This window comes from Tachypleus tridentatus, chromosome 6 (genome assembly GCF_004210375.1).
Source record: "Tachypleus tridentatus isolate NWPU-2018 chromosome 6, ASM421037v1, whole genome shotgun sequence".
Taxonomy (NCBI): Eukaryota; Metazoa; Arthropoda; class Merostomata; order Xiphosura; family Limulidae; genus Tachypleus; species Tachypleus tridentatus.
The window spans coordinates 140840536-140861355 of record NC_134830.1 but is presented as its reverse complement, the minus strand read 5'-3'; the positions used below and the strand labels follow the sequence as shown (position 1 = coordinate 140861355).

General features: G+C 36.3%; 1 protein-coding gene across 6 annotated transcripts in view; it reads right to left on the bottom strand.

The window, feature by feature from the left end:
• LOC143253859 (uncharacterized) overlaps positions 1–20820 on the bottom strand; it is a 123276-nt gene that overhangs the window by 5381 nt on the left and 97075 nt on the right. For all 6 annotated transcript variants that reach the window (XR_013029871.1, XR_013029872.1, XR_013029873.1 and 3 more), the window contains 5 exons: positions 10757–10796; positions 2326–3394; positions 1518–1759; positions 502–685; positions 133–180 (listed from right to left, as the gene is read on the bottom strand). Coding sequence is in view for 1 of the 6 variants with exons in the window: in XM_076508325.1 (XP_076364440.1) it covers positions 133–180; positions 502–685; positions 1518–1759; positions 2326–3394; positions 10757–10796 (1583 nt within the window). In the remaining 5 variants the exon portion in view is untranslated. The remainder of the gene's footprint in view (positions 1–132; positions 181–501; positions 686–1517; positions 1760–2325; positions 3395–10756; positions 10797–20820) is intronic.

The window sequence follows — 20820 nt, the reverse complement described above, 5'->3', positions numbered from 1 at the left end:
ATCTCTCAACCTATATGAAGAATTATGTTTACTGTTAAATATAATCTAAATGCAAGTTGTATTTCATATGTACCATCTTCAGAGCTAACTTATAGCAATGAGTAATGATAGAAACACCACTTAGGTACTTACAGGGTTCCTAGTATATACAGGGCTGTCCAACTTAGGAAACTTGTCATACTATAATGGAAAACAGAGATGTATATGTATACTGTAGACAAAATGTTAACATGATAATATTTGTAAACATAATTCAGAGGAGGAATTAAGATTGATTTAGTGTTGACTAATTAGATTTACTAGAAAGACACATACCTATCATGTTTGTGGACAAATAAGTTTATCATGCATACACTGCTTGTTTCCAATAAAAAGTTCACTTACCTTTACTACAATATACACAAGTTTAGTAATATCAGACAGCTGGTGTTGAAAAACAAACATTGCAAAAATATTAAGTCTGAGTTCTACCTTTATTTGTTAACTGTACAAATCACTCACCAAATGCCCAGGTGGTGGCTGTGGAGAAAGCAGTGGACTCCCAGGTGTGGGGGTAGGAATGGGCTATGTTGATGGTGGTGGTGGTGATGTTCTGGCCTCATGAATGGCGGAGGATGAATACCAAGTGTTCGATCATGCGACACTAAGAACCTCGTGTCTAACTCACGTCGTAAGAAATCTGCATCTAGAAGAAATAAGTCAAATTTTGATGTTGACATGTGATGAGTACAACAGTGAGGAACTTTTGTTTATTTTTTCTTAAACAGAAAATAAGTTTCTGACAGTACTACAAAGTTTAGTCTCTTACTTTGATTTCTCATCTATAATAAAAATACTTGAAAAGAAATATTTTACTAAATTTCCATCTTACAAAAGCAGTAGTTATAATATGGAAAAATTACTACAAATGAATTTAATATAAAAATGTAACTTGTTTCTTTCTTAAAGAACTGAAAAAAAAGTACAGGGCGTTCAGAACATCACTGTGCAGTTTTGTAATCATATTTTATTCACTCTATTTCAAGCCAGCAACTGATATCGGTGTTTAGAAACAAAATAAGAAGGATCCAGGCCTGCATTGATGCTAACGGGGTCACTTTCAACATTGTTTATAATTGTCATTCATATTTACCTCCTGTACTCTATATTCAAACATGTTTGTTAATAAATATACAAGTGCACAGTGACTTTCCGAACGCCCTGTAGATTAGAAGCAAGTTATATTTTTGACACAATTCATCATAAATTAATAAAAACATTGTGATACAATACTCTAAGTTAACACCAGAACTAGCGTTGTTTATTTCAATACTCTGAATAAAACACCGTGTTACAGATGCTAGAAGTTTCAGCTAAAATGTAAGGACAAAATCTAAATTGGAATAATTAAAGATCGAGGCACAAAAAATTATCTCGCTTACTGAGAGGAAAAGCAAGATTTAAAACTAATATCCCACCCTAGTTTATGTCTGCAACAAACAAGTTAGAATATGTGTTAAATAAACAGCAGGGATTACTTGGTTGTGGATATATTCCATCGCCTGAAACATAGGTTGATGGACCACCTGGAGAACCAGATGCTGCTAATGAAGCTGGACCAAATATCACAGGATGTAGTGTAGAATGGCCTGGAAGGTTACCAAATGGAGAGGAATGGTGGTTAGTGGACAGTGATGGAGGCAGTGGGATGGAAGCAGAACTTCCACCTGATCGAGTTAAGGTAGGCCCATTACTCCCACGAATTGGACTTGCATTTGACCTGAAAGAAATGTTCATTGAGCACTGAAAACAACTAATAGATTGGTTATAGGGTGGAAAATTTAAAATATTTGTAACACATGCGACTATAAACTACATCTCTGATACAATAATTCATTGGTTAGTACCATTTTTAACACAGAAATTTTAGCTTATGCTACAAAGCCAGTATAACAAAATCATGACCTTGCTCACAATATTCTACTCCACGTGATGGTTGTTTTGAAGGTGATATTCTAACACCAACTATGACTTATGACTCATTCATACTATACAGCATGTAGTGTGGTAGAGAACTTATTTTTTTAAACAAAATGTAGTAACTAAGCCACAGTCCTTGTAATTCTACTTCCATCTATTATAAAGATGTGGTGTTTTTGGTTGACTAGATTTTTTCAAAATATTACATTTTAAAAACAAAACTGTATTTAAAAAATATAAGGTTACAGTGCATGTTAAAATAATTGTTTGAAATAGAGAGTATAAACTCTGTAGGTTACATGGTATTACTTCATGAATTTGATAGGTAGGTTAGTAGTTTTTAGGACACGTGAAATGAAAACCTACCTCCCCCAGGAATGGGACTTGGTAAACACTAGACTAGTGCTTCCGTAAGATGCAACAGTATAGGCACAAGATGTAGTGTTGTTTGAGACACCCGGGTCGTGTCCACCAAGAGCTGCAGCCGAAGACGCGCTCAGAGCAGGCGTGTTACCTCTCGAACTGGTACTCTCCTTGTTGTTGCTATGCAAAGAGTGACTCATCTGGCTGAGACTGGACACACTACTGTTGCTGTGGCTATCCCTGCTGCCCGTTAGGGTAGATGTCTTGGAGTGGGTTGTAAGGCTGAGATTTAAACTCGAATGATGATTAGGGAAACTGTTTTGGATAACTGATGAAGTGGGTTGGGAATTAACAAAGGTGGAGGGAGTGTGTGAAATATGAGAAGAGCAAACCAGGGTGGAGGATGGCAATGGTGCAGACCTACTCAAGGCTGTCGTAGAAATGGGTGGTGGCAGTTCCTGAGGAGCATGTGAAGATGAAATACAAAAGGGAAATGATGATGATGAAACAGGTACAGACGTTTTAGGCAGTGCTGACAAACCACTCAGGTCGCTGCTAGAGATAGATGTTTTTACACCATTTATGACAGGGAAAGCATTCTTTCCTTGAAGAGAAGTATGACTAACAGGTGTAGTAAGTATTGGCAGTGACTTGGATGAGTTAGTAGGTGAAGAAACAGGACCATTATTCTTCTTACTTCCACCAGAAAGACTGCTGGCATTTAAAGATTTGGTCCGAGAGATGCTAAAGTTACTGTCAGAATTCGGTAGAACTCCAGAGATAATAGGTGAAAGACAAGGAGGGGAAGGGCAATTTTCTCGAAGTTCTGAGGTAGCAGAGACTGATGACCCATTAATTGTTACCTTATTTGTTAGAAAAGGTAGTTCTGGTGTGCTAACACATACAGCTTTTGATGTTAGTCCTGCAGCTGAGCTCAGCACTGGTTCAGGAGAAGAAGAATTCATTGGCTCATCTCCTAATGACCCATTTTGAAGAGGATATTTGAAGTTAGGAGAAAGTCTACTGTTTTCAGGGAGGACGTTCTTGTTTCTCAGTGTTGGTGACAGCTCTCCTACAGAATAAAAAAAATTATCAGAAGTTTTACAAATCATGGCACTTTACAGAAAGATCAAAAACAAAAATGTATTTCATGATACTGATGTGATTTAAATCATACTAAAACATAATTCACATTCTTTAATTAAACAGAATACATAAACAGTTAACATACAACTATCAAGCTATATTAATATATTTGTCATACGAAATCATGTTACGTAATCCTACGATCCTGCAAAAACATATACCACCAATAACTTGTTTGAAGAAACTATTAAAACACCAAAAATTACTAACAGGTTATTCTTTCTAATAAGCTAAAAGGTCCTGAAATACCAGAATCTACTAGTCTAAATCCAACAACTTAAAACATCGGAACCAACTAACAAAATTTCAACTTTGAGCATCTTAAGCATCAAATCCTAGAAAACCAGAACCTATCAACAAAATCTTACCTTTAAATAGATGAATCCTAAAACACCAAAACCTACCAGTACAAATTATTACACTTACAACCTTTAGGTACCAAAACCTACCACAATAAATATTGTTTCAAGTAAACATGAAGTCATGATCATGAATATAATCAAACTTTCCATTAGGTGGACGGCAAGTAATCTAGTTGATTCAGGCTTTTATAAAATTCACTTTACATGATTAAAAGAGTAGGTGTATTACAAACGTTAATAATATATCAACAATAAAACATAACCCATAAGACAACCAATGATACACAAGAACTTTCTTTTGAAAATAAGCAGAACTTGTTCAAAATTGAAGGACAGGCTCACTGAATTACGAACGTCTTCCACTAACCAACACTCAACGTTCACATACAGTGGGTGGGTTTTCTCTCTAATTATTTTAATTTGCTTTTTTATTGTTATACACCAATCTGTACTTTTTTTAACAAATTATATACGTTCAGGGTAGCCGCTGGTTTGACTGGGGATACACGTCAATACTCACCTGCAATCTGTCATGCTCTCACGGAAAAATAATACGCCACCAGGATCGCTTTGGTGTGATTTTTATTGGTTTATAGCACCGTGTAACAACAGTAGAATATAACTCGTTGCTCGGTTTTCTGTTCAATCTTTTTACTGTTTTATAGTAAAACCTTTCCATCGTTTTTAGCGCATTAAACCTAAATCTACGAGAGAGAATCTAACACTTTCTGCAGTAAAGCACATTCATTAATGTAATATAATTTGTACAATGAGGTATTTATTGCGTTATACCAGATGAGCACATACAGGACCTATGTCTATTGAAAATCTGGTTACTAACTCCACGTGTGTATAATAAAAAATAGATTTAGGATACACTATTGTGTACTAGACAGATTAAAAATAAAAATAAAAAGTTGGGTTTTTGTTTGAAAACTGAAATACGCAGGTTGCGTACGTTATATTGAAACGATTTTTGAAGCCTCACATAGTTACAATCCATGTTGCAAACTCCGGCTAAAATGTGTCTGACGACCCTACAATCCAGTTTTCAATGCAAAAGGTCCTCTTGGAAGACTGTCATTGATAAGCACATTGCTTATTGCACGCTTTCCATAAGCCATCTATTGTAGAAAGGTGACGATTTCCTACTACCCATTTCATGCGTCTAATTCCCAAGAAACCCACAGGTGCTGCATCCAGTGCCTTGGTTGGTATATTATTTTATGGAATAGCATGAATACCTGTTTCATTCTCTATTTGTTTGAGATACGTGACGGTTGAACTTACATATGGTGGAAGCAGCTTATGTGCATGTGACTTGTGTTGATTGAGTTACAGATGGAGATTCTTTTTGATTATATTATGTACTGTCACCTGAGACACTTGAGTGGTTTCTGATACTGATATTTATGGTAGTGGAATCTCATTTGTGACACGCTATTTTTACAGTGACTGGGGTACGACTTGTGTCAAGCCTATTTCTGGTTCCCCACGTTGATCCATATAACTTTGTGTTTCATTTCTATTAAGTAGATGGAAAACCTCAGTTTGGGACATTCTAAGTTCCCAATCTGAATACATTTGCATAAAATGGGTGTTCAAAGAGGCTGTTACATAACCTTCCTAAAAATGATCATTTTCTGGTGACAGTAAACTACCTACAAAACGTCAACGTCAAATATTAGTTTTGATAAATGTTGTCCCACTGCAGCTTTATATCGACTGTAATTGTCACATTACTTCATGATTTACATATAAGAAATCCTTTTAATTGTTGAGTATGGTAATATTTAACAGTAGGGATGGACAAGGTTTACAAATAATTCACGTGCCGAAAAACCACCTTATTAAATTCCCAAGTAAAATCAACGACCGTTAAAACTATTAGTTACGATATACCATGCACATATATACCAATAGTACGCTAGAAATTATGCTAACATTTCCTGTATAACAATTTTAAAATGTCTAAACAGCAACCTTTTCATCTACTACCTATGTAATCACGTCAACGGGGCTAGTTAGACGCTCGGACTATCGTTACATGATTGCTCCAGCTTACTTGACTGGTTTGTGTGTATCCGATTTTGATATTCAGATAAATACATTTTTTTATACAAATGGTAAACATATTCTGCTCCTACTTATATAGCTTTTCAGCCCAATAAATGACGCTACCTATCGATGGTTGTTGTTGTTCAGCACAAAGCTACACAAAGGGCTATCTGTGCTATACCTAACACGGGGGTTGAAACGTGGTTTCAAGCAGTACAAGTCCGTAAATATGCTACTGGGAGGCACATATCGATAGATAGACACGTTTCTAAAGTAATATATTTTATACAGGTATAATATAAAATGTAAAAAAACATGAATTTTAAAATGAAGCATCCTTTTTTGCTATTTATATAACAAACTCAAACCTTTGTAGTAAGTAATCTATCAGAACGAGTGTGTAAAGAGTTTTAACAAATATGGAGTTTAGTAGGTTGTTTATAACAATAATTCATTAGAAGTTAACAATTCTTATCACAAGGAACATTTCTTTGATAAACTGTTGAGGCAGAGTATCCCTTCTACGAAGTTTTATCAGAACATTTCTAATAATCGTAATAAAGGGTGGATTTGTAGAAAAACACCTCCGTAAAAAACTGATATGTCTGCAGATTTAAGCTGCGTTTCGATACCCGTCGTGGGAAGAACACAGAATTGTGCTTAATAGTAACAACAACTGAAAACAGTCAAATGTACAAACAAAAACAAACTTATGTCAAAGTTTCTAAATATCATTTTTGAACGAGTTTACAGGAAATGTTTATAGTCGCAACTTGAGAATTTATTTCTGAAATCCCGTGGTGGGATGTGACTTTGGATAAAAAGTGTGTTTAGTGAATACTCGGGTCTTAAAGTTGGATCAGGAGAGAGGCAACGTGTTGACAACTCTATAGCATACGTTGTATATTTATGTCGTGTTAGAGCGTCACCAATCTTTTCTTGTTATTATAGCGGTCTTTCTTGTCTTACACGAGTGGAGAAAGAATTTTCTACAAGGAAGTAAATGTAGGGATGATTTACACCGAACCTTCAAAACAAAACAGTAGATATGACATTTGTATCATCCGTATGTAATGTCAGGTGATTGAATAGTTACATATATACTGCTACATGTTAATTATTACCTGTGTTATTATGTAAGAACGATATAAATGGTTACATTGTGTTTGAAACGTTGATATTAACCGTCCCCACATTTACTCCCTTTTGCGAAAAGTGTTACTTTACATGTTTTTATAATTCAGTGTATCAATAGACATAGGAAGATGGTCACAAATACAATAAGGCGCCACCTATAATATTTATTTTAATATTTTGCAATAATTCCTGATTCACCCTGTACTTCTTAAAACAATACCAAATTTCTGTATGAAAGTTAACTTCATGAGGTAACGACAGCATCTTTTGGTGTGTTTCTGTTTTTCCTACTTATCAATGATATTTATACGACGGATACTGGATGTAAAACTGTCACCTCAGTGAAAGTGGTTGACATCATGGTTTTTGAGTTATCACGTTATAAATAATTAAAAGAAAAAATTAAACTTGTTGCTATAATATCTGTGCGTGTGTGTGTGTGTGTTGTGTTTGAAATTAAATACAAGGCTACACAATGGGCAATCTACACTCCGACAACCACTGATATCGAAACCCAGTTTCTAGCGTTGTAAGTCCGCAGACATGCCGCTGTGCCTTTTACAAACATTCCCAGAACTTGTGACTCCAGACATTACATAGATATTGGAAGTTCTGTATACAAATAGCTTATGTTCGATAGTTTTAACAAAGTGCGGTGTAGGGTTCAAATATCGCTTCGTTAATACAATCAACTTATTTACATAGATATTGTTACAAAACGTAACACTATAGTATTATAAAGTTCTGATCATCTATTGAGAAGATCTTTAAAATAAGACTTTGATGAACAAACCAAGCGGTACCTACGTCGACCGTAGTGCCGCCTGCCTGATTGTAAAAAACAAAAAGGAAAATAATGCATTTTCTCTCATTTGTAAAATGTTCATTTTTATCTCTGTATAGATTAAAAGTGTACAATATGTACACGTATCGCACAATCAACTTTAGAGTTACAAGCCTGAAAAATATGAGAAAATACTTTCAGGCGTAGACAGTTTTTACTTAAATACACAACAAGGCCTAACTTTACATTTTAAATTGTAAATTCTATATCACGAAACGTTTAACGATTAAAATAAAAATTATATCAAACATGGTCTTCATCACACTTTATAACGTTAGTGTTTTAAGTTCTATTTGTAGAACAATTTCACAAGAAATTGTATTTAAAAATTAAAATTATATAAAAGCGATAAGTACAATAATATAAAGTATTGGATGGAGGTATTCATTCAATCCTGCAGGAATATTTAATATGCTAATATATTTTCATGTCCTTCCCGCTACTGAACTACAAAAGCAACCAGATCTACATTCTGTCTTTTATCGATGTAGTGTATACATAAATTTATAGATATACAAGTTGCAACGATGTGAAACCATATTAAACGATGTCCTAAATATTTCCTGCAATGCTATTCACAATACGGTGCCTCCAGTGGCATGCCTGCGGACTTACAACGCTAGAATCCTGGTTTCGATACCTGGGGTGGGCAAAATACAGATAGCCCTTTGTGCTCAAGTTATCGTGTTGTGTTTGTTTGTGGTTGAAACAGTGCAATTTTTTCATGCAGGGAAACATTAAAATCACACAAAACAGAACCGGGATGGAAACGAATTCCTGAAAGTAACTAAATCTTATTATATTCGAAACTTGTACTAATTTGCGTACTTTTATCGAAATATTTCATCCACAATCACCAAGATCCTTTCCTAGTAAATTCTTTACGTAAAAACACCATTTAGTTTATTAAAATACCGAGAGTATAATTACTGAGAGACTAGCTAATGCATGATAAAATGACTGGACATCTGTATAACATAAAAACGATCTTCGTTTAATATAAAGATCGTCTATCTTGTATTTATGGTTACTGAAACTAACTGAGAAAACAACCGAAAAATCAAAATGCATCTTCTTAAATATAGAGTATTGAAAACAATGGTTGACCATCACAAGTAAGGACGTACAATGATTGGTCATCACAGGTGAGGATGTTGGAGTTTTGATTTTTCTAACGGCAGTTTAACCTTTGCCGTTTCACAAATCGCATATAAATATTATTTTCTATCGCTTAGGAAGAAACAAACTTTAATACAACACACTGTCACAACTAGAAATTGCTCAATTTATTCGTAAATTGCTACTAACTCCCTCTTGTTGCAAATAAAAGCAACAAAAATCGAACCAATTCTAGTCACAGTTTTCCCAAGACTTTATAGGTGTGCGTGAGATTAGAGTTAAGAGTTATGTTTATGTTCAGGTCAGGTGGTTAGGAACTCGACTCGTAATCCGAAAGTCGCAAGTTCGAACCCCTGTCACACCAAACATGTTCGCCCTTTCAGCCGTGGGGGCGTTATAATGTGACGGTCAATCCCATTATCCGTTGGTAAAAGAGTAGTCCAAGAGTTGGCGGTAGGTGGTGATGACTAGTAAAATTAGGGACGGCTAGCGCAGATAGCCCTCGTGAAGCTTTGCAAAAAATTCAAAGCAAACTGATGTTTATGTTCAGGAAAGAGATAAGGTTTAACTATAGGTGTGGGTGAAATTAGTGTTAAGGTTATGATCAGGATGAATGGATAAGTATATTAAAACACGTGCTTATCTTTTTTTCTTTTGTTTCTTTGCGTTTTTCTTCCGACATTTCTCTTTCTGTAACTCTCGTCTAGCTGTTTCTAACATAATTTTGAACAAACGGTTTTACTTGTTTCAAAATTGTCGCACAAAGCTACACAAGGGATAACTGCGCATAGCCGTCCCTGACTTTGTACTGACACTCTACAGACAAGGCACCTAACCAACAGATTTTATTTTTCTGATTGGATAGCGATATTTCACCATTACTGTTACAGCATATCTGATTCGATAGCAGGACTTTACCAGCATTGTTACAGTACATCCGTGGCCCGAAAGCAAAGAAGATATTCTTGCGGCAACGAGCCACGAACAACAAACCTTCGAACTCACAGTACAAGGGCAATAACTACTAGGCTACGCCCAGTTCTTTGAAAAACAAAACAATAAACAAAACCCTAAAAATAACTTAAAATCTTAATCCTATGTTGAACTATAACGATCATAACTGACCTTTCAGTGATGATTCTCAAACTATGGGGAGAGTGGGTGGTGGGTGTAAGAGAATTGATGTACTACAGTATCCACACCAACTTTACAGTACACGTAATACATGTATAACAATAACAAACAAACTCTTTATAAGAAAAATCATTTCTACAAAATTTATTACCACTATAGCAAGGACAGTTTATACCACTCTCTAAACACAAAAACGTAAAATGTCGCCACCTAACGGAATTCCGACAAATAAGAATACATAACATTAAATGAATAAAATGTTTCCACTTTTAGTAAAGTTTCACTTTAACCTATCTGTGTATTTGTTTGGACTGTTTAAATCTGGAAACAAACTGATTTTCCTCGTCTTCTCCAAGCTGCAAACGTGAGAAGTATATATTCATGGATAAGTTTCTGGAACTTAGTAGAACCTTGTTTTATATTTAAATTCGTTGGTTTGTAGTGTTTGTACTAATGAACACGTCAAAGGATGTAAAAAGAAAACGAGACAGGTGTTACTATTTAAAGTTAAATTAATAAATAAACTTACTTATTTTGTCAACCTGAGCAAGTTGTATACTTGTATATGTATCTCCAACTGTATCCCATATTTATATAGCCTATTAAAGACTATAAACTAAAACCAACGACTTACTTTGAACTGCAGTGAACAGATCCGATCCTGAGTTCGAACCCTGGAATAAAGAAATCCAGAAATATATTTTACTTATATTTACAAATTAACCATTATTAGAAAGACAAATATTCACGTAATGACAATACATATATAATACACATTTACATGTATTGAAAATATATGTATATATAAAAGAAGAAATATATACATACTTCAATGGGAACAAACATTTTTAGTTTTGTATAATTTATTAAAACAATGACAGCACTAACGTAAAATGGGGCCGTATCAAAGGACGTAATTTCGAAACAATCTTGAAGAGCACCTAGAGATTCTCACGTTCTCCGGAGAAAAGCCGCAGGGGCTTAGAGAAGAAAATCGGGATAAAAACACTAATTGTGGAGTGTATCGTATCTCCTTTGTAAAACACACCCGACTGCACACAACGCATCATCAGCGGTCGTTACTCAAGACGAGAGAACGAGCAATGTGCCGTGAACGAAACACGATCCTTCAGTGTCAGACTCGGGACGTCAAATCTCATAATTCCAGACTTTTCATGGTAACTCAGGGTTGCCTCAGTTAAAATCACACGACTAGTGACGTGGATGGATACCGGAACTTTGCAGTAACAGTTGAAAACGCATGTCAATAAATAGGATTCTGGTAAGAGTTGGTACTGGTGAAAAGCTGGCTTTAATAACTCGTAAACATACTGACCTGATGTACCCTTTTACACACACACTCGTTAACATACTGATGTGGACAAACTGGTAGCTAGTCAATAAATCCACCAATAGTGTCGTGATCGTGTAAAGGATAAAAACAAACCCACCAATGGTGTTACGATCATATAAGTGATAAAAACGGATCTACCAATGCGTAAGTTAGAGACTACAAAGTCAATACAAGTGGTATACTATACAAATAACGTTATTCTATTAACTCGAAGATTCAATAGTCATACTAAATTGTCGAAAACCTAGACCTACGCCTTCATTAATAACTAGCTTTATTCTATTTAATAAACAGTACTGAGCTTGTGCAATTCTCAAAAGAAACAAAAAAGGTACGATTTGTAATTTAATTATTACGATAATTATAAGTTGATACTGTCTTACTTAGAATTCGTTGTATTCGACGATTTGATCAAGAATGTTACATATTGGAATTAAAATGACTTAAGGATAGAAGAAATGTGATATTTTGTGAAAATAATAACTAATTCTTCTTAGTTAAAGTTGCAAAACTCGGTAACACTCATAGCATCCACTCACTACCTGACATTAAGAACAATTGTTACTAAGAAAAATCCGAAAGCCAACAAGAGACGATTCAGAAAGTACGAGATACTTAACAACAAAACTAACAGTATTATATCTTCATTAAAAGTTGACTCGACCGTTGTTAATAAAGATAAATTAACTTCTCAAAACGTTCCTGTATATCCGTTTCAAACTTCTGTTATTTAACTCGCTATATTTCTCGTTTCAATACATGAGCAGTTGAAAAATATAAATCGGTGACAGTCACACGAACACTAGATGGCGTTAGGAATTAACTGATGTTTGTTTGTTTTTTGAATTTTGCACAAAGCTACTCGAGGGCTATCTGTGCTAGCCGTCCCTAATTTAGCAGTGTAAGAAGAATACAGTTAGATATCACCACCCACCGCCAACTCTTGGGCTACTCTTTCACCAACGAATAGTGGGATTGACCGTCACATAATAACGCCTCCACGGCTGAAAGGGCGAACATGTTTGATGTGACCGGGATTCGAACCCGCGACCCTCAGACTACGAGTGAAAGCCTTAACCAACCTGGCCATGCCGGGCCGATTAACTGATGCTGGTAGTGCTGTACCCTAGATAATATCGACAGCATCACACATTCACTAACTGAAGATGGTAGTGCTGTACCCTAGATAATATCGACAGCATCACACATTCACTAACTGAAGATGGTAGTGCTGTACCCTAGATAATGCCGACAGCATCACACATTCACTAACTGAAGATGGTAGTGCTGTACCCTAGATAATATCGACAGCATCACACATTCACTAACTGAAGATGGTAGTGCTGTACCCTAGATAATATCGACAGCATCACACATTCACTAACTGAAGATGGTAGTGCTGTACCCTAGATAATATCGACAGCATCACACATTCACTAACTGAAGATGGTAGTGCTGTACCCTAGATAATGCCGACAGCATCACACATTCACTAACTGAAGATGGTAGTGCTGTACCCTAGATAATGCCGACAGCATCACACATTCACTAACTGAAGATGGTAGTGCTGTACCCTAGATAATATCGACAGCATCACACATTCACTAACTGAAGATGGTAGTGCTGTACCCTAGATAATATCGACAGCATCACACATTCACTAACTGAAGATGGTAGTGCTGTACCCTAGATAATATCGACAGCATCACACATTCACTAACTGAAGATGGTAGTGCTGTACCCTAGATAATGCCGACAGCATCACACATTCACTAACTGAAGATGGTAGTGCTGTACCCTAGATAATATCGACAGCATCACACATTCACTAACTGAAGATGGTAGTGCTGTACCCTAGATAATGCCGACAGCATCACACATTCACTAACTGAAGATGGTTGTGTTTTACTCTAGATAATAGTTCTTATCTGTACATTAAAATAACCCGTTTTGCCATGAACTATACATCAGTTATCTGTAACATTTCAATAAATAATTCATAACGGAAATGTTTTGACCTTTTCTCTTTAAAAATAAAATAAAGGCTCGGTGTTTATTCTATATGTGAACCACTGATAGGATAAATGGTACTTCATGAGCTATATGATTGAACTAGCCAGAGCATCAGGCACGCCCTCTGGGTGTAAATCAGTACAGAGAGAAGTGCACATTATGTCATTATATTCGGATTAAGTTTAAAACACTTCGAGCTATTTATCATTTCGCTCAAACAGTGAAGATAAACTGTTCACTTTCTCAAGAAAAACAGGAACTAAAACACCTTTTGAAAAATAATAAAAATGGGCGACTTCTATCACGAAGCTGAATTTTATTTTACACTGTTAGTAATAATTAAATTTATAGACGTATATCGTTCAAGTAAACTAAAGTGAGGAAAGATAGAGTATTTTTATATGTAAATAAAAAAATATTTTCATTCAAAACCTAACAAATTACTAGTTATTTTCCGGCAATGAACCATGTAATGTTCCATCCAATCTTCTAACGTATGGTCCGCGCCACCTGTACAGATAAAGTATAACTATGTGCGTGCGTTTCCTTTAACCCAGATGTCGTTATTCAGTCACCACCACATCTGGTACTCTCGTAAACAACGATCTCTATAGCTCATTAAAATACAAACACTGGTAGGCTCTCCTTTTTTACGATGCTATCAAGAGATCAGATGAGCTAACCGGCTGCAAGGTGGCAGCACCAGCACATGGTCCTTCAAATATGGAAAAACCATTAGACTCAGTTTGATGGGTAAACCAAGAACGTACAAGTTAATAAAGAAATAAAGTATGTATTTCCATTGTTTGTTCCCCACGTCAACAGTAGGATATTTTTATATTTACGTTTTTAGATCCCGTGAGAATCGAGAGTTTCGAACATTTTTTTCTAGACTAGTGTGTGTATATATATACACACAGACAAGACTGCAATTTCTAACATAAACGGCGTCCTATGCGCACGTAGGCAAAATGGTAAGATCAGAGCTTCCTGAGATCAGGTATGTCACCATTCCTAATTCTGAACTAATGACAAAAAAAAAAAAAGGTAGCAGGAGCCGCTCCAAGGGCTGTGAACAAAACAGTAGAATGTAATTTAAAAACACCCAATGTAATTACTAGTGTGTTTGTTCAATTTCGCGCAAAGCTACTCGAAGACTATCTGCGATTACTGTCCCTAATTTAGTAGTCATAAGCTAAAGGAAAGGAAGCTAGTCAACACCACCCTCCGAGAACTCCTGAGATACTCTTTTACTAACAAATAGTGAGATTGCACGTCACATTCTAACGCCAACACGGGTAAAAGGGCGAGCATATTTAGTGATAGGTCTCGAGTCTGCACCTCGTAGGTTGTGAATGGTGGAATACAAAAAAAAAAAAAAGTTTATACACTGAATTCAGTGAAACCGTAACACCCATAATTTCTGTTTCAACAGAACCACCACGGAACACGTTTTTCACGAATTCAGAAAACCTATACACGTCAAACTGGAAATCTTCCATTCTGAGGTTTCTGTCGTTGTTCAATTGAAAGTGAGTAATTTTTAAGAATACGCCAAAGGTTGTAATCCAGTAGCTCATCTAGATGGGGTCGGGTTATAGATAATGGGGCTGAACACACCTTCCACTTTCAATTAAAAGCCGGTTAAACCAATAGGCCTAACATTATATGTAGAGTATATAGTTCATTCTTGATTCTTGATGACAAGAAACCCACTTGAAATAAAAATGTAGCTCAGAACGGCTGGTATGGGTATTAACACTTTTACTAATAAAGCAGAAGCAACGTTTCGACCTTCTTAAGTCATCTTCATGTTAACAAAGAGAGAGTTTTGCAACTGACCGTTGTCGGGCACATCTTAGGGACGAGAGTATAAACGGGTACGGGATTGTAGGGAGCGTTGCAGTTAAATGTTAGGTTATTAATTAGTATAGGTATAAAGGTGTTTCTTTATATTGGTTTAATTTAGGTTTCAGTTGCTGTATAAGTAGGGCTTCTTTGATCTTGCGTTTGTTTATATTTGTTTCCCTACCTAATATCTGGGTGTTGAAAAAAACACAACATAACCAGATAAGTCTTTCGAAAATCATGCAGGGAGAGGTGGTGAGCTTTTGGCATGATAAACTTTTGCAATGAAAGCTATACATAATCGTTAGGAAGAACACGACCTGGCATTATACGAGCCGATATGCCGCAGCTAACAACCCGTTTTAACTTGCTATAACAATTTGGTCATTAATTTTACAACACTTGATGTCACCTAATTTAGAGAAAGGTGTCAGGAATAATAGGAAACCGAAACAAGGAGTTTTTGTGTCTTTGAAGTTAAGCACAAAGCTACACATTGGACTATCTGTGATCTGCTCACCGCGGGCATCGAAACCCGATTTCTAGCGCCGTAAATCCGCTAATATACCGCTGTGCCACCAGAAGGAGTAGGCGAAAAGGAGAAAAGCAAGTGGAAGTACAGAGACATGAAATATAAATTTGATTAAAGCAAGTTTAAGGTGAAAAATGATACTTGAAACGAAAACACACGACTGAAATCAATTGAAAATGGAAATCGAGGGCATTCGATAGGAATGCTGGGTAACGGATGTCAAAGTTGATAAGAACTCCAAGCCCACACTGACTCAGAGTTAAATCTTCAGACTTACGACGATAAAAATCGGTTTTCGATATCCGTGTTAGGTAGAGCAAGGATAGTCCATTTGTTTCAGAGAACTTTACAAGCTTCGAGTAATCGTTTATAAAACGTAAGCCTTAAACGATATACGAAAGATATGAACCTTATAAGACTTGAATGCTTGTCCAATGAAGTCTACAGTAGAAGCTAAAATAAATGAACTTGACTTCATTTATGACATGCCTATTTTTTAAACTATATTCACTACTACAGAGTCCTGAGCAGATCTCATGATTATGAAGTGTCTGGGAACATGTCTGGTCATGTTATCATCCTGAGAAAAAAAAAAAACGATTTCAATGTAACCACTATTATCACATTCACACCAGGTGAACGGCTTTTGTGCTTTAATGTCTGTTTGATGACTGATAAAAAATAGATCAGATGATGAAATGTACCCCTTTCATTGTAAATCCACTTTTAGGGCAAAAAGTGATAATTTATTCGTTGTTTCATCGACTGTTAATGGTTGATTAGTAGGGTTTGTAATATCAAAATGAAAACTGCAAGAGCTTGAACGTGAGAATCGCAAAATAAACGACGGATACGACAATGACTACGTGAAATGACAAAATATTAACCTAAACACCGGATACAACAGTGTACTGTGAAGGACCTGAACCCAAAATTAAAACCCCTAACGATGAACACAATAGTTACCACATGAAAAATTAGAATAAAATTTATTACTACAAAAATCAAATGGTCACCATGACTTATCATTTTCCGGAGAAGATGCTCCTGCACAGCTGTTAATAACAAATATACCACAAGATGGCGCACAGATAAAAACTGCCGACATTCAAAACCTGCATTTAAAATAATTTGGAATGCATACAGGTACAGTTTACTCCGAGGAGAAGGGAGAGAATGTTTGGTGTTATTATTTAAAATCAGTTACTTAATACACGAGTACGTTAGAAGGTTCAGCTTCCAGGAAGTCTAGTCCATCGATCTGGCTTTAGCCACTAACGTAATTCTCTTTCTTGTACACGCGGGGGCCTCAGGGACAGGGGTTCACTCCGTTCTCGATTTACGAGTAGCAGGAGCTATAGTAGGGTTGAGCTTTTGTAGATGCAAGGGTCATGTCCGGTCCATAAAACAGCCTCGAACTGATCCACGCAAATCGTTCACATAAAACAGAAATAGCGCATTAAGTCGAGTTATGTGCGCATCGCCTCTGTGCTGCTCCTAGTCTCATGCCACAGCTTTGGACCAGCATCTAAGTATTGCCGCAAAAGTCATTACTATAAAAAACCTTGGGGACTAGAGTTTATTGTACTACACTTATACCTAAAGCGATGTCTTTGTTTCATTACACGAGTAAACAAGAAAGTTAGAATCGGTTGGACAAATCCGTTTAACGTGTTTCAACGTGGTAGGATTTTATCTTTATCCCCACGAACTGTCGAGACTGACACAATAAAGAGGGTTTTATGTTTATCCTCACGAACACTCGAGACTGACAGTAAACAGTTCTATGTTTATCCTCACGAACACTCGAGACTGACACAGTAAACAGTTCTGTGTTTATACTCACGAACACTCGAGACTGACAGTAAACAGTTCTGTGTTTATCCTCACGAACACTCGAGACTGACACAGTAAACAGGGTTTTGTGTTTATCCTCACGAACACTCGAGACTGACAGTAAACAGGGTTTTGTGTTTATACTCACGAACACTCGAGACTGACACAGTAAACAGGGTTTTGTGTTTATCCTCACGAACACTCGAGACTGACAGTAAACAGTTCTGTGTTTATACTCACGAACATTGACACTAAGCTCCAGACACAACTTCATGATTTCAACAGGCATTCGTAACTACAATGAAAACTGACATTATAAACATGTTTAGTATTGTAACAAACAGAAAACAATGCATTAACAACTTTCGTTTTTGTTCATGTTTTATAACTTCAGGGTAATTACATAACACGTTTCTCAACAACAACTGAATTTAAAGTTATACTATCACATTCCTCTGCACAGGTTTATCATATAGATTAAACTGTTACTCCTAGGTTGTTTTCAAGCACGGGATATTTCTTTAGAATAAAAAAAAAATATGTTTTTCTGTGCGTGTCTGTTTAAGCGCAAGGATCTTCGTTCTATGCCCATTTCGGAAATCCATCCCTGCATTTTAATGTTATAAGTCCTAAAGTTTACCGCCAGCCCATAAAAGGTGTATATCTTACAAAATGTAAACACGTTTCTTTATATAACTATTATATTTCTTCTTTAATTAATTAGCATAACCAGAAATGTTTCACAGCTAAAAACACACACATATATATAATATATAAATAAAATAATAATACTGGAGGTTTCAATAAAATCAAACAAGGGTTATATAGATGTGGGACGTTGTGGGCTTAAACACCCACTTCTTGCTCTTCTAATTTCTATCATTTATATTTATATTGCTATTCCTTTATTTCTCTTTATCTTATTTCTTTATGTGAGACTGGCAAACGGAGGTTACGATTGACAGATGGTGTATCCCCACCGCAATGTGGGTCCTACTTCTTTATTCACCTTCAAAACCTCAGGTAATTTTATATCCCACATTATAGGTTGTACTCTGGGATCCTTTCAATTAGTGCGGCGTTTTTCACTTGCTTTTAGGCTTGTTTTTGGTTATAACAAACTATAATATAATATATATATATTTATAAACAGTGACTTACATAAGCGCTACCTACCTTGTAAAACACTTGAAGCAGATTTCCAATGCTGTGCATACATTTGAAACTAATCGTTATCAACACAGATCACCCTATCAGACATCCTCTTCAAAGTAATGACAGTAAGATAGATAATTTTGTTCTCAGATCACACAACACTGTTTACACAGTTTTACCAGTACGAGAGTAAACATGTCTTATCAGAGGTGCAAACTGATCCACGGAACCAACCTTATAAACAGCGTGTAAATCTTAAACGTACACAACTTCAACTAAAGTACAACTTTTAGCTGTTTATTGTATAACGAACACAGGACTATATAAGAGTCTTTCCAGTAAACAGGAGTATTACTTCTTGTTTAACGTATTTAGAGAACTATATTAGTGTATTTCTGGTAAGGTGGTGTCATTTTCCTTGTTGTTTTCAGTGTGTTGTGTCCAAAATCTTTACACCAAGTGTTGAATTATTGTTAGTTCTTTATACAAATTGTCACATTATTTGTTTGTTAGATTTTCTAATGGGCTTTAATTTTGAAGCAGTAGGGAAAGCAAATAGTCAACTCGGGTTACTCCGGTAGGGTTTCACTGTCAGTCTTATAAACACACCAAAAGTACGTATCGCAATTTTCTTTCCCCTGACAATAGTGGAACCATATTCGGATTATTTATAAGGCACAATGGGCACAGTGCCTAGGGTCTACGAAAACTATGGGCCCATGAAAATTTTCCTTAAAAGTTAATTTTAAAGGGTCAAAAAATAGAGGGAAAGCAATTAGTCATCACCACTCACCGCAAACTCTTAGGCTACTCTTTTACCAACGAATAGTGGGATTGACCGTTACATTATTACGCCATGTTTGGTGTGACGGAGACTGGAACCCCGTAACTCTCAGATTACGAGTCGAGCACCATAACCACCTAGGCATGCTTAGCCCAGCTACACGATGGGCTATCTGTGCTCCAACACCACGGGTATCAAAACCAGGTTTCTAGTAATATAAGTCCGTAAACATGCCGCTATGCCAATGAAATAAACTTGAAATTTACTGATATACACTTTTCACGAAACTCTGTTTCGCATATTCAACCAAAGACAGAAGGCTAGCTGCCCCTAAATTTGAACTTGGGGGTAGGAGAGAATGACATCGGGCCTCTCGACTAAGAGAAAGATGGAAATACAACAAAAATAAAACTGGACGTCTCTTAAAAATACAAGTTTGTAACCGTGTCACTATGGTGTCAGAGATATCAGTCGTTTCGTATCAGCCTATTATTTCGTAATTTGTACTTAGCATGTTTTTACTGCTTGTAATTCTGTAAATATTAACTCAATCATTTGACACAAGATCCGTCGTCGTAATCTTATATTTACTATTAATATCAGAATCAGTTTTCTGTATAGTATCTACACATTGTTTACTGAATCACGGTTATTAAATAGTACTCAAATGTATTTCACAAGCTCAGTTCCGAGGGAACCTACTACAATTACTACATTTACTCCAGGCCACCGCGTGCTTATTCCCGCCAAGGCCGGATTAAGGGTTTTATTGGCCTTAGGTTTTTCAACTTACAAAGGTTCATTCCAGAGAGAACCTCTACGTGCAATAATTTTATAGCCATAGTTTGAGGCCCCCTAATTGGTGTGAGGCATGGGCTTCAGCCCCGTAACCCGGGGTTGATTCGGGTCAAGAAGTTTCCTAACTATCCACCAGATATGTCAGATCAAGTCACACAGGAGAACACGTTAAACATAAATCATTTAGAAATTTTATAGGTATCTCTATTTGTTGTTAAGCAAAAGGACAACATAACGTGTCACGTGTGCTGTTCCTACCGTGGGGCCCCTTAGTGGCACGCTGGTATGTCTGTGGACTTCACTTCTGGAAACCGGGCAGAGAAGAGACAGCCCTTTGTGTAGCTTTGTGGTTAATAACAGACCGTAGGTATCGAGATT